A 26,968-nucleotide genomic window follows, 5' to 3' on the forward strand; every position below is an offset into this window, starting at 1 on the left:
ACATTCAGTGGAAACAGTAGTGGGGCAAAAGGAGCAATGTTACTGGGGTCCCCAAGGAGGAGTAAGAGCTGTAGCACGAGCCAGCCTCTGACTAGATGTAAGCAAAAAACGTGGGAGAGCGTGGCAGTTGAAGTAAGAAGGCTTTCAGTTGAAGGTCATGCCTTATTTCACCCTGGGAGATGTGTTCAGGCATGGCTTCTCTCTCCTGTGGCTTCTAAGCTGCTCATAGCCACCTGGGGAAGGGGATTTAGTTACAAAGAGAACAATTATTCTGATTTTAGTTAAGCCGAGGCACCAAAGCCAAAATTACTCATATTCTGCTCCTGAGAGACATACCATAATACATAATGTGATTTCTTGATAATGATGAAAATTTATTCACCTCTAAGTCTAGTTCTCCTGTCAGGTTCAAATGGTAACTCATAGGAAGGGCTGAATACTGCTGAATCACCCCCTCGTTCCCCCCAGCTCAGGGGATGGGGAGTATTCATGCTGCCAGAGCCCTCATACTCCAACATCTGATGAAACCCCCAGGTACCCGAACCTGCAGGCGATTCAGCAGATTACTGTGACTGCAGAGCTCACTGTTGAGCTTATTGTCACTTGGGGTAAGAGCCTCTTTTGTCCTGTGAAGCCTGAGTCCTGGCTCTGGGATGGATTTGAATTGAAGCTTTATACATGTTACTTAGGGCAACATCCAAGAAAGGATTTAAACACAAAAAATAGGACTTTAACGGATTTTAGATGCCTTCAGTCAAAAGGCCTAACGCACAATCCCTGCTGAGCCCTCAGGGGTTATTGACTCCCTTCAGTCTAAAGTAGATTAAAGCACTTGAATACTAGGTCTTGCCAACTGGTTCACCTAAACCGTAGCGGGTGAAGCAGTCCTTGTTGAATCCCTTTCAGGGATTTGGCCAGTAATTCATTTTCTGTCTTATCTTTGAGCTGTTGCGTTGGATAGAGGAAGGAGTGACATACTATTTTCCAAAGACTGAATCCAATTAATTGCCTGTAAGGGCACTAGTTAAAATCACTATATCTGTTGAAGGTTTCTTTGATCATTTAATGTTTTCTTGCATGTGGTGTTGTCTGAAATAACTGATCTTGGGTAACATAAAGGGTATTGTAGAATTAAGGGAGGGTTTTTTCTTCCTGTGCTATAAAATGTGGAGTCTGCCTACGCTGATTATGGGAAAGCTGAAGATCACTTGTTTTAATTTGTCAGTCTATTTTCAATTTATCAGCTGCCCGATACTTGGGACTGGCCGTTTGTCTGGCAGAGCGGGGGGGTTACGGCGGTGTGCGTCAGTCATGTTTGCACTTCCACAACTTCTTTCTCCGTTCCTTGTCCTCCCGCCAGTATTCAGACGCGCCGCTCCCGGCTGCGGGGACGCGCTGGCTCCGCTCGCAGCCCGGGCACGGGGAGGCCCAGCTCGGCGGGGAGCAGGCGAAGCGCTGCCGGTAGGTCCGGGGCCGCGAGCGGAGGCGGTTCCCTCCGACCAGCTGGGCTCCGGGCAGGGCCTGTCCCGGGCCCAGGGTTGGGTCCGGTGGACCGTCCTCCCGAGGCAGCCCTCCGCGGGCGCCCGCTCGCGGTTCTCGGGGGAAGGGGAGGAGGAAGGCGAGGGTGGGGACGGGACAAGACCTGCGGGACAGTGGCTTCACCGGAGCGGAGAGGAGGGCAGGCAGGCACCCGCCGCGGAGCGGTAAGGGCCGCGGGGCCGTTGCGGGCGACGCCGGGCGCGCCGGGCTCTGTCGCTCCGCCCGGAGCCTGGCTGCTGCCGGACGGGCCCCGCTCCCGCGGCGGGCGGGGGGGGAGGGAAGGGGGACTTTGCTCCACTGCTGGGGCCGCTTTGGGGGGGGCGCAGCGCCGGCCGCCGCTCCCGGGCCCGAGTTCTGCCCTTCCCGGGGCCGCTCCCAGCCCTCCCGCGGCGCCCAGGCAGGGCCGGACCCCGCCGGCCTGGCTGCGGGGCAGGGGAGCAGCCTCGCCTCGGCTCGGCGGGCCGGTCCCGGGGCCCTGGGGGAAGTTGGGGCTTCGCGGGCGCCAGCGGTGACCCGAGCGGCGCGGGCGCAGCCCCGGTCCCGGCGGGACGGCCAGGACACGGCCCGGGAGAGGCCGTGGGCGGCGGCTCCTGCCCGCTCGGCTGCGGGCGCGGGGCCGGCGAGGCCGAAGCCGAAGCTGTGAGCTGTAAGGGAAGCGAAACCCAACTGTTGCAGGCGGCAGCTGGGCTCGGGCGGAAAGCCTCCCTGTCCTCAGGGAATGGGCTTGAGAGCGGCGCAGCAGCCGGTTCCTTCAAGAGGGCCCTGCCCCAGGGAGAGGGTTTACCGGCCTCACCAGGACCCAGGTTGAAGCCACTCACAGGATTACCCCGAGATATTGATTACTGGGTAAAGGTAACATACTAAAGGTCTGTGACCGCTCCTGCTGGGGAGAACACACTGTGTAGTACCGTTTCTGTTTTGCCAGTATAAAATGCAGTGTGATCCGAATGGCATTGGTTGTCTTACTAGAATAATAATGTATCAAAGTCTTTTTTGTAATTATTACTGAATTTTACTCTCTCACGAATGCCTGAGGAATTTACACAACTTCAAAATAATATTTCTCAGCAGGTTGGTAAACTGGGAAGTTATTGTCCAGAGTTCAGATAATCAAGATGGTGGCCCAAGCAAGTGCTGTGTTACGGCTTGCTGCCGTGCTCTGCAAAAATCCTGGGTGCTCTGATAAACCTGTATATCCTGCCTGATTGTTTAAAAAAAAAAGATTAGCCTTCAGCCTGTGTTTCATTCCAGGTGCTGCTGATTAGCAGCTGGCTAAACTCTGCTGTGCCCAGAGCCCCTATAGTTACCTGTGGCGTTGGAGAGCAACTTGGGATTTCTAGTGAAGAGGACTGAGTAGGAATTGTTTAATTTAAGGGATTCAATAGTGTCAAATCTTAGCAAGAGATAAAGAGTAAGGGAAGGGCAACAACTATTTGCTTGGGAAAGCGGTATTTGTAAGCAATTTTTTTTTTTTTTTTTGCTAATCTTCAAGTAGCGCCCGGGATTGCGAGACATATGTTTGCACTGGCTGTATGAAGTAATAGTTCAAATATCTCTTCAAAGTTGACATTTAAAGCAGAAGGGACATCAGCAAAATTAAGTTGAAAAGCTGAAGTTGTGGTTACCTCCACAATACTCAGTATTTTGAAGAGATTGTTTTGTAATCCTGATGTCATCTTGTTCTTTATTAGGAATTTCTGTTTTGATAGATAACTTCAAGGGACTGATACTTGATTTTAGTTTTATACCATTCACTGTAGCACTTGATAAACATTGTCTGTGCTTCAGATTTGAAACTAAAAAAAAGAAAAGGGAGGCATAGGAGAGGTGGTTGTCATGCCAGGGATGCTGTGAAGACCTGAGACCTGTTTGCATCTGTCTTCAGGAAGGGGGAAGAAAAAAAAGCAAAAAAACATATCAGTCATTTTTAAATTGAACCAGCTGTCCAAAACTAGTCAGCGGTAAGAAATGAAAAATGCAACATCATTTAAAAATAAGTATTGAATGTTAAATACCAAGACTAGATGTGTTCATGCTGGAAGTTATGATCGTGACTATTTTGAAATCTATGAAAGGGTGTTGATTTCTTAGAACTTGCTCTTCAGTAAAGCAGAGGTGAGGATGATCTTTGGTCGTGCAGTGTCTGTGCAGCAGAAGTAGCTGTGACTGGGGGCAGTTGATCAGGATTCAGCTCTGTAGTTTAGTCACAAGGGGAAACTTTTCTTTTTCTAAAGAAAACAGGAGGTCAGTGGTTTTTAAAAATATAGCTGTGGAATATTTGATACTACAAATACCGTCACAAAAAATTACTGAGTTTAGTCATCTTTGACTGCTGTCTTGTTCCTTCTTCAGTCTGCCAAAGCTGTGGTGTGTGAGTACGAGAGTGGTGTGAAAGAGCAATGCCTGTCCTCAGGGAAGTGATGGGTTACTACAGTTACTGTTCCTGCATATGCATTGTGCCTGTAGCCACGTCTGTCCTTCTGTACCAGCTCCTGTGTTTGTCCTAGCTACGTGGCTACTGTAAAACCCACACTGGACTGAGTACACAATTCCCTTTCTTAATAAACCTTTCCGCATTTCTGCTTAGTCTACTGGGAAGACCATGGGACTACTGAAAAGTATAAACATTAGTAGTCTTTACTGATGTATTACCATGCCTCCAGTACAGCAGATTAGTCCTGTGTAACCTGGAAGAGTGAACAAATTTGTAACAGGTTCTTTATAGAAATTTTTATAGACTTCACTGAAATCCTGATGAAAGCTGTGTTGTGTAAGGAAGGCAATCGGCAATATTCCAGAGACTTTTCCACACTCCAGGGAAGTGAAAAGGCTTGTGTCATTGTTGTTGCTTGTCTGCTGGGTCTTAGCCATACTTTGAGTGGATGGAGTGACTCCAGCCCTAATTGGATACTTAAGCCTGAAATTCTTTTTCTTTGCATGTTGTTTTTTGTACCTGCAAAGTTCTCTGTAGGCATTTTTCAGGTGTTGAAAGGGCCTTTTGACTTGAGAGACATGGTCAGAAAAAGTGTAAAATCAAGAGATGCTACCTGAGGCCTATTTTAAAAACTTTGAAGAATGACTGTGGAAACAGGTACAGGAATTGGCTTGGTTGGAGAAGAGCAGTCATGGATTACAAATGAACTTGTTTATGTTGCTTAGAAATAACACTTAGTTTCTTTGAGGTTTGCAGTCTGGAGATGTGTGTCCATAGAGCCTTATCCTTGTAGTTGAAGGTTTAAGGGAGAGATTTTTGGATGGTAAGTGAGGGAAAGGCTGAATAAATAGCTCACCAGAGCAGGAACCAAGAACAATTTTAGATTACTTTTTTTCTTTTTGGTATGTGGACAGGTGTGTAGGTGGTGTATATGATAAGGAAATTAAGTACTTGCTGCTGACTCAGCAGAGGAATTGGCCTGCGTGGCTGCGGAGGCACTGAGGGTGAGTAGCTGCATAACTGAGCTCCGTGCTCGCTCAGCTGGTGTGTGGTGGTAGTTGATTATTCGTAGGTGCAGTGTGGAAAGGAAAAGGCGGGTGATCCTGGAGAGCAGCAGTGCTGACGTGGGCAGATACAGACATGAGTCGTGAGGACGCAACATGGACGTTGTAAGACCAGCAGAGGTTTACCAGACAGGAGGCAGTAGTTGAGAACTCTAGTTGAGAAGTTATGGTAGTAGAAGTATATGAGATAAACATTAGGATGTATAACTGCTTAAAGGATGATGTAGACACAAGAGAAGCTGGTTATGAGTTAAGGCTAAAACTTATTACGAAGTTTGGAACCATGATAGACTGGAGTTTCTAGAGCATCTCACAAAAAAGCAAGAAAATCAAGCTTGTTTTAAAATGATCTGAAATTCCCATGTTCTCAAATAGATATATTTACATTACGTCTTGTGAAGTAAGGAAAAAAAAAAGTCAGGTCCACTAATAAAACCCAGCTTCCTTTTGATATCAAGGTATTGATCTGGAATATGCATTCCACTAGGCGTACAACAGTACTTGGGGCAGAAAGAGTATCTAATAGCCATACAGTTCCTGTTGTTGCTGCCAGTCTCTGTACTTGGGAAGAATTAGTGCTTCTCTGACCTGAACCAAGCTGGCAGCAATGGAGACAGCCCAGCAATTAAGGCAGTTTTCCAGAGAATTGTCCTCAGTGAAGAAGTCATTAAAGCAGACGAATTTGTTCTGTTTACATCATGACTAGTATCTTTTGCATCAGTTTTGTCGTAACTTAGTATTTAGTCTTCAGTGTACTGGTAAAACCAGAACTGGTCCTTTGTAATCTTCTTCTAGTACAGTAACCTAACTTATGTTTTCTGGGTTATTACGGAGTAATTTAGGTTGCATAGGGGATCTCTGGAGGTCATTTGGATCAGCCGCTTGCTTAGGACCTACTTAAGTGAGGTTGTTCAAGGCCCTTTGACTTTGTATTCTGTTACAGCTTTCTACTCCAAAGTGTGTTTCCTACTTCTGTTCTTGTTACAGAATTATTTACAGCCAGCTGTGGTCCCAATGGGGAAATTCTGCTTTATTATCTGGCTCATTTACCGTACCTTTTGTCTGCTGCTAGTAAAAACTGTCCAGTCACAGCTTCTGTTTCCTTCCAATTAATCCGTTCTTTGCCCTTGTGTGTGTTGCCTACAGATTCTGCTGTTATTCCCCGTGCGTCTTTTCCTGGACTTAAAAGATCAGATACTACAGTCGTCTATAGCCAGCAACTTTCTGCCGTGTGTAACAAACGTGCAACAATCCAAGTAAGTCAAACTTCTATTTTTTTAATTAGTGCCTGAGACTTTTTTCCCCATATGTTTCTCTCCCTGCCCAGTGCAGGCTATGCTGTACTCTGGGCCTTGGGGCCTGCTTAAGTAATGCCTTTCAAATTGAGGTGCATAGCTTCTTGGAATAAGCTTGGGCAGTGGGGATATGTGAAGGACATTATATCCAGGAGAAGGCAGTTGGGCTGGGAATAGAGCAGCAGGAGTTGAGAGTCTGGCAGGAGTTTGAGACAAGCTGCAAGCTTTCAGGGTTGGCAATGGCAGGGAGACAGTGGCTTGGCTTTTGTGCTCCTGGCAGCCAGGCGCATCTTCTGGTTTTGTTCTCAGTAGTATCTGCTCCCTTGCTCAGCTGAAGGCCCTCACACGCCATGCTGTCTTGCAGCCTTCCTCCGGCCCCGTTTCTCGTGCCAGCTCCTCTGCTGTGCTCCCAACAGGTGGTGCTCAGCACTGTGTCTTCATCCTGGGTAGAAGCTAGTATGTCCCTGCTCGAGATCTGTTTCTTGCACCCAAACGTGAATGACTGAATTTACATTCATCTTGTTTCTCTTCATCCAACACATATACCACTCAATAAGAGTCTCCCAAAAAATGAAAACTGCTGAGAAATCAAATAAAATAATCACTACTTACGCTCTTATAAGTATGCTTTCTTGATGATATTGCCAGCTTGTTCATCACTTGGATAGCCAGATACAGGCTTACTTTATTTTCGTGTCCTTGCCTTGTGTTGCATGGCATTTTTGCTAGTGTGTTGCACCTCTCAGTAAAAATTATCTAGAAAGCAATTTGATGTAATGGGTTCAGATAAATTCCCATTCAGCAACATTCCTTAGGGTGGAAGATAAAAATAAACTATGTACTTCTTTTCTAAGTCATCCTAATAAATGTGTGTAATGGAAATGTCCCTCCTCTTGCTGAGAGTGCATATATATTGATTCTGAGTTTTGGAATGATGCTCTATGAAAGTAAAAACAGATGGTCTAAGATGTTGGGTCTGGTTTCACCATCTGCTTATGTTCGCTTGCATGAATGTTGTTGCCATCTCCCCTTGTATGACTAGCATTTATGCTGTTGTGTGGCTGGTGAGACTAGGGAACTGATATGGCTGAAAACTCACTCCATAGTGGTAGGCAGCTGAAGTGGCAACTTGGATCTTTCTTTTGGTAGAAATAGTCTTAGATTGATTTTAGGACATTTGCTGTTGCACTGTTTTAAGGATATACATTTATTTTGATAAAAACAGGAAAGTTGTAAATCCATACTAAGCAATGATAATGTTCTTAGTTCAAACTTTCATATAGCTAACTATGCTTATCTCTTACAAATATTTCTTATGACAGACATACACTCTGATTTAAACTAAAAATTATATTTTCTTTATACTAAAGTTTGTTTCAAGACTTGAAGCAAATACAGATGTAATTATTTAGTTTCAGGGGAGCCTTTTTGAAAGCAAGCAGAGTATTTTTGGTCTGTACCTGAGTGGCTAAGGAAGATTTCAGATAAAGAAAATTGTTCTGTAAGGTAGTAAGTGTATTTGCTCTTCCATTCTTAGAAGAGCAGTACTTGCTATTGCGTTAAAAGCAGGTGCCAGGCTCGGGTTTGGCTGGACAGGGAGACAGGGGTGAGTCTACAGTTTCCTCCATCTTCTCTAGCCTCCCAGGAGCAACACTTCTGCGCATAAGTTTCTCCTTCTGTGGTGTGTTAGTGTGAGGACTGCACAGACCTTTTTTTCTCCCCTCCTGGTAAGGGGCAGAGATATCATCTACCCACAGTTGTCCCTGAGGTGGTGCTGCTGTTACCTGTGTGCTGCTGTGGAATCCAGTTCCACTAGACTCTTGTGCAGGTCAGGAAACCAGCTGGGATGAAAAAAATTGATGCCTAATGATTCATCTGTAATTGTTGGGTAAGGCATCAATGACTTGACTTACCTTTCTACTTTTTACTTGTTCCCCCTCCTGGTTTTTTTTTCCATTTGTCCTTGGGCAAAAGGTATTTCTCTGCATTCTTAGAATACACATTTGCATCCTGCCTTCAGAAAAAGGCTGCAGTTTTCAACTACATAATGTTAACATACCGATCTGGGCAATATAGAAAATTTTCATAAGATGGGGGATGCATCCTATAGTGAGAAAATAGTAATAAATATGTGTTCAGTTTTGGGTGTGGAGGGGACAATTTGTAGTTATGGCGATTATCACTGGGTGAAGATGCATGAAAGGCATGTGAGCCAGACTCTGACCCTGACTGGTCTGCATCATGAATGGAGTGTGAGGAGGGAAGGGGAAGATGACTGCAGTCCTGTAGCTTTCTGCATCTCTGTATTTGGAAGCATGACACAGATAATGGCACCCTAATGTTCTTGCAGTAAATCTGCCCCCTGGGAGGAAGGGAATCTTGAATACACTTCCCGTCCTAGAACAGACAATGGCATAAGTTAACGTGTGAATATATATGATCTGGCAGATGTAGCAGGTATAGGTTATCACAGGGCAACCTATTGTTTTGGGCACATTAAGTAAGACCTGTGTAGCTTCTGAACTGTGATAAACATACATTCTTTCTTATTTTCCCTGTAATGCCTGTATTCATCTTGATGACGAAGGTCAGAATAAGAGTCTTCCTCATCTATACTAGGTTTTACAGTTTGATACTTCAGTTAGCATTCTGAAGAAACTGCACAACTTCTTACAAATCCATGGTGTGGGAGAGTGTGCTGAGGAACACTATGCAGCTATTTAAAAAAACTGTGTAGGTCATAGCCTATATTTTAATTAATTACATAAACATTATTGGAGAGTTGTCTTGTCTGATGAGACGTAAGCCTGCTGAATCCTTCTGCAACGTGTAGCTGCCTCTGAGCATACTTCTAGTTTCAAGTCAAAGTTTTATCTCCGATGATTTTAGTCAGATACAAGCCATGAAGCCCACGACAGAAGGCTGTACTAATCTTGGCTTTATAATGAATGCTTGGTTAGTAAGTTCTTCAGATAAGTTACCTTAGAAGTTCTGAGTCAGTTAATTTGCTTTCTCCAATAGTAAGATAAAAGGAAAGTTCAGCCAAGTCTTGTGCTCCCCCCCCCCCCCCCCCCTCCCCCCAGGTACAGCCTGCAAATTCTCTTGCTGTGTTAAAATTGGCAGTTCTGGGTAGGGAGCAAATGCAGACCCTGCTTCTGGTTTCAGATTGCTACATGGAATTAGAGTTTAGGGATTAAAATGGAGGGGAGCGTTTGATTTAGCCGAAATACAATTTTGCAAAACGCAAAACCCTGCAAAAACTGCTGCGCACCACTGAGTTTTAATAAGTATTCAACAGTTTCAAAAGCCTTCCATTCCCCCAAATTAATGTAGCTTTAGTGCAGTTGTAAAGGTGCCGTAGAGCTGTGCTGCACTCTCCATTGGAGAGAAGGGTATCCATGCATCGTTCTGTCGGTAGAATTTGTTACTTGTCTTCCTGGTCTCCAGCCTAGCATAAGTAACTAATTGGGTTTCGTTTGAATAGAGTGGTTTGTGAATGCTGTGCCTTTTACCAGCCTTTTCCCTCTCTTTATGCCAACTTTGTTCTGTATGTAGAGCAACAGACCTCTGCAGAAAGGAATGAACTGGAAGGGTGCTTTGCCCCATGCCGATGTTGTTCCAGTGTGTGCTCATGAAGGAAATGATTTGGGCTGAGAAAAGTGCTCGCAGCTCTAAGTACTTGTGATTCTTTCTCTTGAGGAAATGAACAAAAAAGAAAAATCTGGAGGAGGGAGCTGGTGCTTTTGCTGCTTTATTAATTCTTCTCTGGAGTCTAGTGACTCATCTGCCTAAAGTTAGAGTGCAGCTGGGCACAGTGAGTCAATATCCACCTTACCATTGTGCACCTGGAATACAAGAGGCTTTTTTATGAAGAGCAGAAGAATGATGTGGGATGGGTAGCTGAAGCCATTGGTCTTTGTCTTACTATGTGCATTTCTAAAGAGTTGAAGCAAAGAGTAGTAGCGAGCAAAGGAGTGCTCAGTTCTTCTCTCTGCTTCGTGGCGTTTGGATCGGAAACTTCCAGATGTAAATGGAAACTTCTTGTGTATCAGCGTAAAAGGCCCAGTCTTGCATTTACTGTGCTTGTTGGTCTTTCAGTGTTTGCATATCCTGGTTTGAGATAGCTTTAATGTTGCCTAATGGTTTGCATACATCCTACCTCTAGATAACTTTTTGGTGTATTTGACTTCCCTGTTACCTGTCTTATCCTTTGCCTTTTCTGGCAGTCAGGTACCTGCCACCAAACAGTCTTCCCTTTTGAATTATTTGGGAGCAGCATTTGAGAGTCTGCTTTAAGAAGATAAAACTTACGGGTTCAGTTTCTGCTTCTGCTATCAGCTTGGTTTTGTGCCTGTTTATCTTTCAATTAGTAAATTGCTGCTGTTTCATAAGTAGCTGGGTACAGTTTGTTTGAATTTCTAACAGTTTGTTAGAAATTCAAGTTTTCCCTATCCTATATGGATGCTCAAGATTCTGTATCACTTTTCATATGATCTGGGGTTGGTTTATAATATTAATCTTTTGTCCTCTTTGTAATCAGGCATTATGCATTAGTTGTTCTTCCCAGACATGTCTGTATCAGTGGTATTTTATATAAGAATGTATCTGTAAAACATGCTATGTTTAAAGTTATAAGCTGCTCTGTACCTATTTGCAGGGTGCAAAGTGCAAATGGAAACTATAGAAGGTCTATTAGTACCTTAAGAGATTGCATAGGGAAGTATAGCATGCAGTTTACTTACTAACCCAGGTGGTAAGTCTTGCTTAAGCTAAAATAAAATGCTGAAAATCCTTTCTAGAATGTCCCTCTCGCCTTTGTTTTCATTACTATCTAATCCTTGGGTTAATGCTTATTGCAGTATCAATCTACTGCAGTTACTATCTTATCTGAAGCTTGAATAAGTTTGATACTCAGAAACTCTTTATAATCATGGTTGGTTTGGGTTTGGGGTTTTTTTTGTTGATGTGGTGGTGGTTGTTGTTTTAAGTAGAGGAAGCTCGTTTTCAGTTTGTTCTAGACCCAGTCTTGCAATGAGCTCTAGGGGCAGGGGGTTGGTTCGCAAGCAGTTTGTCCAGGATTGGGCCTTACCTTCTTCAGAAGATGTAGCATCTCACTTCTGAAACAGCATACATAAAAGTAGGTGTTTAAAATTAAAGGGCAATGCATTTATTTTTCAAAAGCAAGTGTTGAAATAATGGAAAATACAGTTGGAAGGGATGTGAAGAGGTTCTCTAATCCACTTAATGCTGAATAACATAATTTCTGATGTGTAACTGTTCTTAAAACTTTCAGGAGGGAAGACATAGGGAAAAACTTACTAAAGTTTTTCTTACAGTTTTCCTTAAAGTTTACTCTGAGGAGTTTGTTTAGTTGTTCTTCATTGCTACCTGTCTGTCATCATTATTCTCACTGGTATTTTGAAACTAAGGAAACTGAATTTCTTTCGCTTTTTCTCAGAAGTCCTCTTTTCTAGCCTTTATGATTGTTCTTGGTGCTTTTGTTTGGAATCTGCTCACCTATTTGTTTCTTAGATACCGTACTCCCATGGGGGCTTTCCCAGAGCAGCAGAACTTTTTGAGCTGTCATACACATACTGGTTTTGTTTATGTATCCCTGCATGGTGTTTGCCATTTTCATGGCACTATCATCTTATATTCAGCTTCTGATCTGGTAGATCTGCTGGATTCTTCTCTGCAGTCTAGCTGCCGAAGTAATCAGTTCTTCTGAATGAAGAATGTGATATATTTTTTGGGTGATAGGTGGAAAGAGGTGTGTTTTTTAAACTGTACAAAAAGCCAGATTTTAGGAGACCAAAGGAAAAAGGAGGTTTGTTAGGCAGTTCTTTCATAGCTCGCTAATAGCAGGACTCCATGTATTAATTTCAAAGTCCGGGATGCTTTGACCTCAGGGTGGCTGTTACAGAAATGTCTTGAAATGGTGATGAGAAGATCCTTTTTCAGAATACACAGTGGAAGAGTTCCAGGTCTGTGCACAAAATAGCTACATTCTTTCCTGGGATGAATCTTGTTGATGCAATTGGTTGTTAAACTGGTGCTTTTAAGCATTACAATGTACTGAAAACAGCAAATTCTGGACTTCATCTGCACATGTAAACAGAATGGAATGAGGTAATCTGGGAGAAGGTGGTTGTAAGATGCATAGTTTCACAACAGTTATCTCTACTTAGGAGATAAATAAATTCTCTGATAAAGTAATCATTCTAGCTCAAAAGTAAAAGGATAATTCAAGCCACTGTGTGGGGAAACTATTGTGCAATAGGTCATTGCACAACAGTTCTGGGTTGGCTCTCCACTGCCTGTTGTTCCTCCACTGCCTGCTGTGATTATGTATTGATTTCAGTGTGAAAGAAATCGTGATCTTCCATTTTTCCCAGGAACTAAATTCCCCAAAGGCAATTTAACAGTTTAAGGATTAGCCCGGTTTTATACTGAGATTGTGTCCATCCCCCTGCCTTGTCTTCTGGGCCAGAAAGCCAGCAAGGTCTTCATGGACAATGTTACTCTCTTTGATTCTTCACTCTTTTTCTTGTCCTTCTGCATATTGGGCAGTCAAGTTACAGCATACTTCCTGGATTGTAAAAATCCACAGCATAGCTTGTAAGGAAAGGATTGTTCACTGGTTGGCCTTGAGAGTTTAAGCAGATCTGAACTTCGACCTCTGATGTTCAACTTTGAATCAGCTTGTGTCTGCACTTAACCACATTCCTCTTTGGTTTATTTTTGAGGAGGTGTCATTTTTGTATAAGGTAGAAAAGGAAGTTGGGCTGTGAACTTTGCAAATAGTTTTCTGAAGCGTGTGACTACCACGTTAGCTAAGTTGTGTATGTTTATGTCCTGTTATTACCATGCAATGCAATGGTGTCTCAAGATGTGATATGAACAATGGGGAGAATTGCTGAGCTTAGAATGTCTGGTGTCTCACACCACAAGACACTGCATATATCCAGCAAGCTGCTGTTTTCAAAGCAATAAGCTTTGAAAATAATGCTATATTGTTGTGGGTATTTTTATTTCTCAACATACCTTTTGTTCTTTTTTTACCCTCCTCATCAGTGCAATTTCTCTTATTCCTTTTATTCATACTAGTGCTATGGTTAATTATAATTCTATATTAACTTATAAGAATGTAGAATTAACATTCCAAATACAGGTTGCCCTTTCCAGATAGTACTGAGTGAAAAGACTTGTGCGTATACAGAGGGATCAAATGTGCAACAACAGAGAATGGAGTGTGGTTCTCAGAGCTGTCTGATGGTCCTTAGGAGAAAAAGGGAGATGCTTAATCAGCATTGATGCCGTGAGAAATTGTTCAACAAAGAAATTGGTGGGCAGAGTATAGGAAGTGGATAGGCAGGAAGAAAGAGAGGAAGTCTGTGTTGAAATCACAGTCATTTCTTTCCACTTTGGGACACGGCGATGGTTAGCATTCTTACACTCTGTAATGAAATAACGGTGGAGGAAAGTTGCATTAACCAACTCATTGAAACTGGTAAGCAGCAAAAATGGCAACCTTAGACATATTTGAGCTTTGAGTTGAGTTGGGTGTACTTGTTTGCCGTTTCTTTTTCCTTAAAAAAATATTTCTATTGATTTCAAACCACAGCAGAGATAAATAGTCTTTTTTTAAATATTTGAGCTTTACCACAAACCAGGCTCATGCTAGTTAGCAACTACCATGTGGCCTATCATACTGGTTTTTTTTGTTTTTTTTTTTTTGTTTTTTTTCAGGAGAACGGGGAGCGGGGGTGTCTGAAATACTGTTCTTGGAGAATTGGGAGAAACTGCCAGATAGCTTAGTATACTAATAAAGATGCCCCATGTCCCTGTTTTAGCATTTTTAATTTATAAAGGAAGAACTGGTGGTGGGAAAATGTGTAAAAACTATCCTGTGAAAAGGAAGAGTGAAGGAAGCAACAACAACAATGAAATCAAGGTTAACATTTAATACTATCAGAAACAAATAACAGTCAATAAATTTTATGCTGGTAAAGGTGCATTTTAATCTAGTTATCTTCTTGCTTTCTGTCTGAATAGAGTCTAATTAGTTGTCACTTGTCCTCAATAAATAAAGTATTTTGTTATAATTTTCTCTCTGTTACGTTTTAGATACAATGTCTGCTCCGAGTGGCGTCCCTGTCCCATCTGCACCACCTTCTTATGAGGAAACAACAGGAATCAATGTGAGCTATCCTCACCCCTATCCTGTCCCAGAACCTGGCCAGAAACCAGATGGGAAGGGAATGAACCCTCCCCCATACATGGGACAGCCTGCACCAGCAAGTAATCCCGGTAAGCCTGGAAAACTCTACTGTACCTCATGTTAAGGAGGTGTCAAGTGGCTATGTAATGGATGCTGTGCAGAAGATTAAAGATCAGGGTTCACAGGCGTTCCCCGCCTTCCAAAAAATATTTTTGAAGGGAATAAGTTGAATCAATTCTTGCAAATCCTTCAGTGTGCACTAATATCAATAACATCATTTGGCTTTCTGCAGTTTTTAATGCAGACTTATTCTTAAGACAGCGTGTTTCTGCATTAGGAAATGCTATGGTGATTTCTCTTTGTCATTATGCATTTCATTGCTCTGAGCCTAGCTCAGAGGAAGTTGATTAACTATCCTTTTTTCCTTATTTACCCATTGAGTGAACAGCATATTTCTCTGCTTAGTTACAGTTCAGACAGTTTACGTTCAGCAACCAGTAGTATTTTATGACCGCCCAGTTCAGATGTGCTGCCCTTCCTGTAACCAGATGATAGTGACACGTCTCTCGTATGACTCAGGAGCTTTGACTTGGCTGTCATGTGGTGGCCTCTGCCTGCTGGGGTAGGTTGATTCCAATTTGCGCTTTATTTTTCTCTTCTTACATGACTCTTTATAGCTCTGAGGAGTAACAAAGCTCTCAGCTTTGTTGCTTTCTCATTCTGTCTGGGACCTTATCCTTTATGGTTTGAATGGCCTACATCTGCATTTAAGTCCTATAGGACCTTAAAGCAGCTCTAGAACACTAGAGTGATGGACTCCATAGCCACGTGTGTTCTTCCTAAAGCTTCATGGCACCAGTTTTACTGATGGCTTTTGCAGGAAATATATTTTACCTTCTTGTGTATGTAACAAATGGTAAACCAGATTGTTTGGTTTTTTTTCTTTGCAGGTGTATAGCTGGCTGCTGCTTAATTCCCTTCTGCATTGATGCCCTAAAGGATGTGGATCACACCTGTCCGAACTGCAGTGCTCTTATTGGTTCTTACAAACGTTTATAGGCAGTGTTTAAACATTGATAATTGATTGATTGAAGCTGGTTAGCACCTCTACAAGCCCTTTCTGAAGCTTTGTGACTTCTGGTTGAAGACTTCTGGTTGTTTCTGTGCATTCTGTCACTGGAAACCAATCAGAAGTAATTTTTATTGCTAGATTGTTTGAATAAGAATTTGCTTGAGGGGATTCTGACTTAGGTCTGTAAAAACTATATGTAATCTTTATGGGCCGCTCAGTCCAGCACTAGTTGTTAGCAACTAAGTGTTTTCCCTTTCTGCTTTGTGCAAAACAGGTTGGTGATGTTCTTCAGTTAATCTTGTCTCAATCGCATTGCAGGCTGGTGTGCTTGCTTACAGTCTCAGCACAGACCAGAGGAGAACGTCTATGGAGACCTATATAGTCTCATGCTTGGTGTTGATGCTTTTGCAACAGCACTGTTTACAAAATGGCAGGGAGTTGCTTGCCTCTGAGACAGGTGCCCCTCTTTGACAAAAGAAGTGATTTGTTGGCATCTTTTCATCAGCACTAAAATTCACTTTAAAACTTTCTTAGTTGAAAGAGAACCAAACCTAAAGGCTTCTTCCTTCTTGGAGGCTGCTTTACCAAATGGACAACTCAGGTTATTGAGCATCAATGGTGATTCAATCTAGTACGTGAATTTCCTTGCCAGTTTTAAGTCTAGTCATATCTCTACTCTGCAGTAAAGATGTTAATCCAGGAATTTTTAATAGATATATTTTTCAGCATTTTTTTGTTTGGTTGGGTTTTTTTTACTGCTGATTTATAAGTCTGTGAAGTGTTTTCTTCTCTCCACCCCAGTGGAAATGCCCATAGAGCCTTGGTTATAGCATTGGAGAACTTCCTTTTACATTTACATTACTCAACTGATAGATCATAAACAAACCTCTGCCTTATCTTAAGGCTTGAATCCCATCTGCAAAACACAGATACAGGACCTGTGCTTTTAATCGTTGATCTGTTTGTTAATTACTCTTTCTTCATTAAGAAGGTAACATGTTTGTTAAGGAGTTTCTCTGATTATTTAGACTTGTACTCTGATTTTTCTAAATGAAAAAAGTTATGTTTTCAGAAACTTGAGCTGGATATACTTATTTAAGATGATGATCACAAAAAATTAGGGAATAAAGCTCTGAAGGTTCAAGTATTTTACCATGTCATAAGCAGCAGACTTGGTCCAAATAACATTTTGATGCATTTGAATGATACCTGTCTAGAAAAGGCAGACAGGTGTTTAAACAAGGCTATGATGCTAACACTGTATTAATCTCTGTAAAAGTAAGAAGCTAAAATAAATACAAATAAAAAATACTGCATTTACTGTTCTTGCCAAATGTGCCTTCTATAAATATTTGGTATAAGTTAACTTTTGAAAAGTCTTTCAACACTTCCCATTTGAAATCCAGGAGTTTCATGGATCACAAATACAACCTCTAGGCCTTCTGTTAATTAGTTTTTGTAAACTGCTGCTGCTTGTGGGTCAGTCTGCAAGAGCTTCCTTGTGCATTTGGAAAAGGTTTCTGATCATATGTCTCCCTGTACCATAAGAATTTACATCAGTAGCTAGTAACTGGCAAGAGGATGATGGATACAAAAAGCTGGTAGTTTTGTAGCTTTCCACTTTGATGCAGTACTAGCTCATGTTTTCTGTCTGCTGCTGCATGACTCTAATGCTTTCAATGTTCTTTAAGGGCCAGGGTGATGCTCTGTTGAATTTTCTGTCGTGATGACACAGGCACTGATTCTAACTTACACAAGTCACATGTATTACTGTAAAGCGGTATTCCCCCCTCCCCCCTGCCCCTGGATTTCACAGCAAACATACTTCTTGTCAGTTTACCATCAGAGCAAGATGGGAAGAAGCAATTGAAGCATGCAGTGTTTCCAAACTTGATGTTTGCTTGCATGGTGGGGAGGGTTTTTAGTTTTAGTACCCATGTCAGTCTGGTCTGGATAATCCTGCCGGATATTCATTCGGTGAGTAAGTCTTCAAATTGTTATTCCCTTAGCTTCCCTCTTCTCTACAAAGTGATGGCTGGAAAATCTGAGGTGGTGGCACCAGAATGCAGAACACTGACCAAAAAAAATAATTATGTGGGGTTTTCTTTGTTTTATGGGCATGGTCTATTACATTCCTAAATTCCTCTTATGGATTGAGAATAGGACGCATAATGTTGGCAGCTATTCCGTCTAATTAAGCATTCTGCAAAACTTTCTGCTGTCCCTTCTGTACTTAAATTTCCTTCAATACAAAGCCTGTGTGTGTTCTCTGGTGTATGGAATTATCTGCAGAATGTGCCAAAGTAACTTGCTTTGTTAAACTTACTTTAGACAGACAAATGCAGGATATAACTTGCTTTGTGTGAAAGTGCTTTGTGTTTGATTACGTTGAAGTTACTATTTGTTTTTAAAACCGATTATATTTAAAATAAAAACTTTGTCTTTTGTATCTAGTGCTTGTAATTGGAAAATTATAACATTTGGAATGTTTCCAAACACATGAATGGCTGAAATGTTAAAATTAAGTCAAGAAATGTAATCACAAGGTGAAATTTTTCAGTCTCACTTGGCCCAAGTCTCTGATAAATGGCATTCTCTGGCCTGCAGACCAACTGTTTACACACAGAGCCACATTTGAAAATGTGTTGTTTTCCTGCAACTTCAGGCCCTTTAAGTATTTTTTTTCAGTTAAAACTCCTTTGGGTCAAACTTCCACTTGCAATACAACTAAACAAACACATATCTATATGGCTACACTTTTACATACTAGTGACTGGTAGGGAGAAAATAGATATCAAATATCATTATGTTCAGTTGGAAAGAATTCCTATTAATCATGCAAGAATACTCTGCTGCTTTTACTATCTGAAGCACTTTTTTTTTTTTGTGAGATGCTGAAAATACAGGAAGGCAAGATTAATACCTCAAACGGTTTTGTTCTAATGCGTTGGTTTTTATTATTTTTATTAAGCAACATTTTGGTTAATTTGTTAATAAGCAAGTTGAGTTATGAACAAATAGTTTTTCCTCTGTTGATAGATACAGAAGTGGCATGCTGACTTTATGTGCTCATGCTATTTCCATAAATAAGTAAGGAAGGGGTGTAGGCCATCTGAAATCCTCCAGCCTTGCATGACAAAATTTGGGTGAAGCCTTCCCATACCCCCACCTTCATTAGCTTTCCAGGATGACATTGCTTTCCGTTACACTTTGACAGTGTTATTTCCATTAGACTTCTATTTTTAATTGACAGAACTTGCACAGTGTTCAAACTTGGTTAATTCTGATGAGGCTTGAGCCAGAAGGAAATAAAACTACTTTTGTCATGCAAAGAGGATCCAAAATGAAAGCTGCTAAAACAAGTGAGAAGCAGCTGATAGCCTTACAAGAGGGAGCTGTTAAGCAAGAGCAGCTTGGTTTCAAAAAGCTATTTATTGCAGTGTTTGTGAAAGCACTTCTGCCAGTCTAACCACAAGCTCTTTTTTTGAAGAAATGAGTTGTCATTTGTGTACTCAAACCCAGTTAATTATTCTTCATAACTGAGCAGCAAAAGGTGAGTAATGAAGTATACACTGTCATCCTAGGAATAAAAAAATAAGACGTGCAAGTACTGTGACAAATGTGAAGTGTTTATAGTTCAAGTTAATTGTATTTTATATCAAGTTAACCTTTGTGTTCATATTTTCTTTATAAGATCCTGCGACGTGATACAAATTCATTATCTTTAGGATGACTCTTAATGTATTTTTGTGAGGTGAATATCCTCATGTATGGTGTGCCGGATGTGAATCCAGTATAGAAATAGATTCTCCAATGAGTGTCTTACTACTATTTCAAACCAGGACACCAAAAGGTACATGTTGAAACCTGCTGATTTCAAACGAAGTGCTGCTTATTACCACTTACAATTGATTTTTGTTATATTTTTGTTTAAGAATTTGAAAATCTAGTGTCTGTTTGAACAGGTGGCTGTGTGGTTTGTAGATGCTAAAAGTAGTCATGCTCAAGTCTAGAATAAACTAAGAGTGAGTAGGAGGCTTTTTGAAAGTCCTTCTGTGGTTGGATGTTTTGCTTCATGCAACATCTTGGTCTTTGTAACCAAAAAAAAAAAAAAGGGGGCAGCTTAAATGAGCTCTAGAGGATTGTTGCATTAACAGGGTGCAGGGCAGACACTGCTCTAGGATCTAAAGCCATGGTGACAACAGGGATTTCACAAAAGCATTGCGGGGGGGAAGACAAACCCACAGTAGTTACCCTCTCTTGCTCTACGAAGCCTGAAGCACTTTCTCCTGGCATGATACCCCGAGTAGCACGGGAGGGAGGAAGGCAAAGCCTGTCCCGCTCCGTCTGTGTCTTGGCAACTGGTTGTACAAAAGTTAAGTTCACGCTTCATAAGGTGTTCTTCACAAAACAGCGCTGAAGAATTTTTCACTCTGGGATAATAAATAAATACATAAATAAATAAAGGTGACCAACCCTTGCCGCGCAGCAGGCCCCACGCAGGTGGCCGAGATCACCCCCTATTTCCGCCACACCGTACTCCACCCTTTTTGGCGCGTCTCGGCGCTCGGTTCCGCTGTGGCTGCAGCGCCCCCGCCCGGCCGGGCCCCGCTGCTGCTGGGGGAGCGGTGGGGCCGCCGGGGGCTGCTGCCCCCCCGCCCTCGGCCCGGCCCGGGCCGCCTCAGCCTGGGCTCGGCCGTCCTTCCTCCTCGCCGCGGCGCGTTCTGGCCTCCGCCGTGCGGCGGGTTCCTCGGCTTCCCCTCTGCGCCCGGGGCAGCGGCCGGCGCCGGGTGAGGGGCGCGTTCGGGGTCGGTCCGTGGGGGGCCGGGCGTGGTGTGCAGCGACCGCCGCCGCGCGCTGCCACAGCCCTGGGGAAGGCGGTCGGCCCCTTCGTCGCTTAACTTCCTCCCTGTAAACGGCCTGAAAAATGTGTATGCGTCGGAGTGCTACTCGGTTTTGGGGCTTTTATAGTTTTATAGCAATAATATTAATTTAAAAGAACTTGTGGAGCCTTTACAGAACAGACTTTACCAGTTTGTTAAAGCTCAGATTGTCTTGGCAATATGAGCGTAGAGTTTTCAGGTGTCTATGGACATCCTTACTCTGTTGCGTGCTAGATGGTATTTTTGATTAAATTCATTTTGCAAACTTGAGTACAATATCCATTAAAATGGATTAATACTTTTCTCAGAGTTGCTGCCAGTGTCGGTTTCCTGTGTGTAATTAAATTAGTGTGTGCAGTACATGTGCCTGATTTGCGTCAATAGTTTAAGATTATATAGGACAGCACCACGGTGGAAATTTCTGTTTAGGATGTTCTTTGTCTGCCTGTTTTGGCTGTGGTGTTTTGATTTTTTTAGAAAAATCTCATTTTGGGAGAGGTAGGGAAAAAGTGCTTAAAAGATATTGAGCTTGTTTTTCAGTCTTGGACTGCATCCTGCACTTACCAACCCACTCAAATGAGTGAAGTTAATCAAGTACACAGGACACTAATGTTATGCTGTGTTTTATCTTAAAGGTTTGGTTTCAGCATGCGTTTAAGAGTTTACTGCAAATCAGGTATTTAATTCCTGACTTTGAAGTTTCAATACAAAGGGCCTAAAGTCTGTGATATACTGAAAGAAGCTATTTGAAATATTTTTTACAAAAAAGCCCTGAGGTTTTGTTTGTGAATGTCTTTGTTCTTTGGTGTATGAAATTGTCAAAATTCAAGCGAGCTCAGACTTATAAATTCTTGAGTGTGTTCATACACCTACAATAAGATATTTTTCTCCTGTTTATTAATATAGTTTCTTCCCTAAGAAATGGGAAGCTGTAAAGCTAAAACTTGAAATTAAAATGCAAATTTGATTATTTTGGAAAGTGTGATTTACAGCTGTAACTGAAAAAGCAGAGCAAGACAATTTGAACAAAATAGAAAATTAGGTGCAGTTACCAGGTAACACTGAATTCTGTTTTCTTTCTCTAAGCTAAAGCCCAAATCCTTGAGCTTCTCTGTTCCAGGAGTCCTTTCCATATGTAACATACCTCAGGATCACAGCCTGAATCCGAGTATGAATGTGAGCCTGACCTGTGAGTCTCTTAATATGTTGACATGTAGCACATTCTGTAATTAATGTTTTTACATAGAGATTCACTGTACCTGTTATTTTGCATGGATCTTCTATGTCAGTATTCAGTCTGTGGCTCACAATGTTATTACTGGCTGTTGATCCTTAGTTTGGTATCAGAAAGGGAGAGACTCACCTACACTCTGGTCGTGCTGATGTCTGAAGCTGGACCTGTCCAGTTCTCAGGCACCAGGATCACTGGTGACTTTTGATGGAAACTTCTGAATAGCTGCCACTCTGTTCTTACAGACATTTGAATTTCTCTTAACTCTGCTCAAGCATGTGTTGTGCGTTTGCATTTATTTGATCCTTTACATTTAACAAGATTGCCTGTGCTTAGAATTAAGTGTATATATAACTGCATTAATGTGCAATGTTTACAAATGAAAATTGTTGCTCCCTCTTGAATCTTTTGAGAACATTTGTTTGCTAATTCTTAAAGAGAACCCTTCCCTGACACACCAGCTATTTTTGCATGAAAATGTTACTCTATAAATTGTGATTGAAATGCTAATATCTGTAGCTAAGTATTTGTCTTAAAGCTATAAAACGTGTCTCTTACTAAACACTATGGCACCTTATCAAAAAACTCATCAGAAGAGTCCAGTTTTCTTAGTGTCATGCCTGTTGTGTAACCTGTTAGAAAGATGCTCTCTTGCCACATGATAAGACATACATGCAGTGTTGTTGGTCTGCACATGCGCAGCAGTTCTGAGACATCCCAAAATCTAGCTGCAGTCTTGTGAACAGCTCTGACATTTTTGGTCCATCTGATTAGACCCTGCTTTGCTTCAGGGGCACAGACTGTCTCTCAGCATAGTTCATACAACCTTTCCTGGTCACCCTCTTTCCTAAAGCTCCTTCCCTGTGGGAAAGGAGTTGCCTGTGACCTGCATGAATTATTCTGGGTGAACATTAAAAATGTAACTGAAAGAGAAAATTTGATTAATTTTTTTTTTAAGTGAGAAACCCACCCACAGTGCTCTAAGGAAAGTCTAGCTATTTAGAGACAAAAAGGTTTCTGAAAGAGCTTCTGGTGTTTGACTAGGGGATGAAATGACTAATAAAACAGCCTTGTTCCAATAAAGCATTTAGAGTTGAGCACAGGCTTAATTTTTGGGGTGTGCTTATGCTTAAAATTAACCACCTATTTATGTACTCTACTGAGTCTGGACATTGGTGCCATAGATGAGGTTGACATAAACTGAGTGGAAAACTTACTATGAAGTGTCGAATTCATTTAAAAAGGAGCTTATGTTGGCCTCTCCAATGGATTACAAATGTTGTCCTTAACATGAGGGTAGGGCTATGCATACACATATGTGCTAATGCTCAGCACACAAACACTCCTTAGAACACTCTTAGGAGAGTCATGATAAGGCAGAAATTCCCTCTAATTCCAATTTTTATATTCCCACTGACTTCAGTATAAGTTTTATGCTTTTAAGTTATTTTGCAACAGCTATGTGAAATGCATTGGAAAATCTTACTATATGAACAGTTAAGCCAGACTACTGTGGAGAATGGGCAATAGTAGTGATTCAAGAACAGAATTGTCACAATATAACAATTTTCCAGTAAATTCATCATGTTTTTATATGCATGCCCAGCTACTAACTTACCTGCTTCTATCCATATTGCTGATAGTAGACCAAGAGCTGAATGACTGCAGGATAACATATGGAGCGCATACTATGCCCAGATGAGCTGTAATCTTAAAATGAAACATTGGAATGAATACAAGAACTCAGCAGAGTAAAAATGGCAAATCCAACCCAACAAGTTGCAAGATTTCCACAAAGAAATCTCTGAAGCAGTTTTGAAATTAGAATATTCTGAAAAACCACAGTGGAGATGGAAGAAGGCTTTCCCAGTTACCACTTAGGGTTGATCATAGGAAATCCGAGCTGCTGTATGAAATCTGTAAGATTTTTTTTTTTTTTTTTTTTTTAATTCAGTTTCAGACCTGAGCTGTCCCCAAGTTTGGCATTTGGTGGATCTGGGATTTTGATAGCGGGGGCCCAGCTTTCATCATGGAATATTTCATTAACTCTTTAGAATTGACTTGCTCTCTCTCATCTTCTCTGGTCATTGATCTATGCAAAGCACATGTGAGAAGTTGCTTTCCCTTTAAGTAAAATTTGTAAGCATTTTGAACTGAGCAAATGTTGCCTGACGGAGAAAGTAAGTTCAGGTAAGAGGCTGTGACAACATAAGCTTAGTGGGGGAGAGTAGTACCAGTGATTGGGATTGTTATCTATGATTTCTACTTGTGAATCTGGTTTGAAGTAAACAGTAGCTCAGGATAAATCAGAGAGGCTTACAGCAGGTTAAGACATGGCAGCAGGAGAAAATAAATCTATGCTTGCCCATAGTGGCTTCCTTCAGAAGGTCTGGGTGTGCAAGCATAACTGAGTTTAGACTATGCCTCTGTGGTGTAAGTGGTCATCAATCCTGTTACGTGTGAAGAGTAAACATGGCCACAGGCTGCCAGGGAAGGCGTATGATGAGAACCCCCGTTATAGAAGAATGAGTCAGTAGAACAAGAGGTGGATGGTGAATCTCCCTCAGGCAGGAGTGGAAGGTCTTTATCACAGGTTCAGTAAACCCTGGAAGACCTATGTCTGATGTGTTGTAAAAACCTGATTGCTACCAGAAGGACTGTAGTTTAGTGGTTTTGTGTATTATTTATGCACAATTTCGTCCATCTTAGGTTTGGGACTTTGGTTGAAGGGATGAGCTGCCTCCCATGAACTTGCTTGCTCCCAATGGAAACATCTTTCCTTCAGCCCCAAAGCTTTTGCTTTCATCCTGTGTGCTTTTTGATTGATTAATGATCTAGGAACGATTGCTAGGGTGATTTTAAAATTTATTTATTTATTTTAAACTTACTGCGTGGGATTGTTCTGAGCATTTGCTATGTTGTGATGCTGTATACTTAATTTCTTTTCCTTGCAGTTTTGTGGAATTTCTAATAGGTTAACTTCTCTCTCTTTTTTTGCAAAAAGGCTGAAATGCTATTAGAGGTTGGATGAGATGTTTGTGTGTGTCTATGTTGTGAATCCTGATTTAGGATCCTGCCAACTACGCCAATTTGTCTTGGACGGAGTGATTTAGATCGCTTAAAGAATCACTGTCAAAGGTATTGGCAAAGGTGTTTTAATATAGTGTTGTAAAAGTGCAGCTTAACAAAGTTCAATGGCAAGGTTCACTCTATTAATTACTGCATGGAAGAAACTTACAAAGGCAAATTGAGTTACACTCGAGTTACAATGATTCACAGAGAGACCGGGAATATGAAAGGGTACGGAGGACCCTCCTGTTGAGTCATGAGGTTCAGAGTGGACCCCTTTGCTTTCTGAATTCTTCCTCAGAGAGGAGTCTAGGTGCAGCTAGGTCCAAATGGGTCCAAACCATAACAAGGTTTATGTCTAAGGGATTATATATGCAAAATGTATGTAATGTTTCATTAGCATCAATTCAGCATGCAGCCAAAGTTACCAAGACAAAATCAAAGTTACCATACTACAAGGTTTTGTGCAATATCAGTCGCTTACCAAAGAGCTGCCATTGGTAAAAGGTCTCTCTGCCTCGAGGAGCAACCTTGAGAGGTGTCCCAGCTCAAGGGGAGATCACTGCCATGCAGCCACGCTGCCTAGCAGGGAGAGCTCAAAGGCGGCTCACTTGGGCCGTCATATTTATGGGATAAAGTGGTTGGCTCGTAGTCAAATTACATGCAATGGAAAAGGTATGCAGGAGACTCCTTGTACCCACAAGTTTCTTTGTTCCTTGATAAATGAGTCTTGGAAAAGCCACCCGCTATTCATGTGTTAATCACATGATCGGTGTTCCGAGCTCATATGCATCGACGCTCACTGTGTCACTCTGCTCCTTTGTGGGTTTTCAGAGAACAGATTGAAACCAGAGGAGTTCACCGCCTGGCTGTAGCTCAGGCCTTTACCTCTTCCAGAGCCTGCACGAAACCACCACCAGTCTGGTCAAGGGGTCGAGTGCACCCGTCACGCTCCACCTACACTACAGTCAATCCACTTTATCAACTCATAGAGTGGTAGTATGGTTACCTCTTGCCTCTAAGTCATAAATATGTGGCATATTGCAGATGAGTGGTAAGAGTCCGATTATTTGATAAGCTGTTTAGTTTGTCACAATTAATGCTAGTTATATACCATTTCACATACAGAATCAGTTGATTGTATACATTTTACATGCTGGATTGATGTAATTTGTTTCATTTTTTGTCAAACTTTGATATACAGAATAATTATAAGCAATAAGCATAATAAGGTTAAAACTAACAAAACCAAAATTGGATGCAGCATCAAATTCAAAATTGTAGTTGCTGTTAGTGACCATCCAAAAAGAGTTTCCACCAGTGATGTTCTCCAACTTTTTTCACTCTTTCTAGGACATGATGTATCTCCTCTGCATCATGATGGATGGCAATCAAGGTTCTTTGTCCATTGTTCCGAATTTGGTTTAGCAATTGACTCAGGTCATCATGTTGCAACAGTTTTCTTACCAATGTGAGATTCATTCCAATAGGGGTAGGCAATAAATCTTGATATAGTGTATAGTTAGGTTGTAGCAGTTGGTGGGTTGTGACAGGAGTTGAATAGTTAGTCGCATCCCATAATTTTGGTAAAATTACAAATATAGATATTTAAGTGATTGTATATATCTACAGTGGTGTTGTCTATAGATATAGAATCATAAAGGGTTCTCATACAAACACATCAATTTCCAACATATACAAGTACAGTTTCAGGGGTCTCATCGGGATGTATTTCAAAATGGCAAACATTTTGTTCAGTGTCAAGACAAATGTCTTGGGCCTTGATGGTATTACTTTCACTAATAAATGCTTGTTGTTCCCGTACAACACATGCATCAACATCAATAGTTTGCCATTTGTTCCCATTTTGTTGGGCCCATACTCTGTGTTCTAACGGATAGAGTACAGTTCCATGGTGATTTAATCCCAGAGCAATGATTGGGTATGTGGTGTATACAGAAGCATTGTGTATTGTCAAAACAAAAGCTATGGCTTTACTGTCAGTGGGGTCATAAGTGATTAACTAGATACCACCAGGACTGGAAATCCTTTTCAAATTGACTTGCATTATCCCACATTATCTTTTGAATTTCAGTGGGCAAGGTGCCGTCATCGCCTTCCCTTATAATTGCTGTTACAGTAGATTGCACCCACAACTGA

At 41.6% G+C, this 26,968-nt stretch overlaps 1 protein-coding gene across 6 annotated transcripts; it reads left to right on the plus strand.

The window, feature by feature from the left end:
• The first annotated feature begins 1,302 nt into the window (after positions 1-1,302).
• On the plus strand, positions 1,303-16,946 carry LITAF (lipopolysaccharide induced TNF factor). Of its 6 annotated transcripts, none has more exons than XM_072878214.1 (5): positions 1,303-1,461; positions 6,184-6,293; positions 14,460-14,642; positions 15,019-15,175; positions 15,504-16,946. In XM_072878214.1, exons 3-5 carry the CDS (start codon positions 14,465-14,467, stop codon positions 15,610-15,612), a joined length of 444 nt encoding a protein of 147 aa, XP_072734315.1. In that variant the 5' UTR covers positions 1,303-1,461; positions 6,184-6,293; positions 14,460-14,464; the 3' UTR covers positions 15,613-16,946. The 6 variants fall into 6 exon arrangements, with proteins under 6 accessions (XP_072734315.1, XP_072734319.1, XP_072734318.1 ...); XM_072878213.1 differs by lacking the exon at positions 1,303-1,461 and adding an exon at positions 1,526-1,703; XM_072878215.1 differs by lacking the exon at positions 1,303-1,461 and adding an exon at positions 1,928-2,405.
• Positions 16,947-26,968: the final 10,022 nt, after the last annotated feature.

This window comes from Ciconia boyciana, chromosome 13, assembly GCF_034638445.1.
Source record: "Ciconia boyciana chromosome 13, ASM3463844v1, whole genome shotgun sequence".
Taxonomy (NCBI): domain Eukaryota; kingdom Metazoa; phylum Chordata; class Aves; order Ciconiiformes; family Ciconiidae; genus Ciconia; species Ciconia boyciana.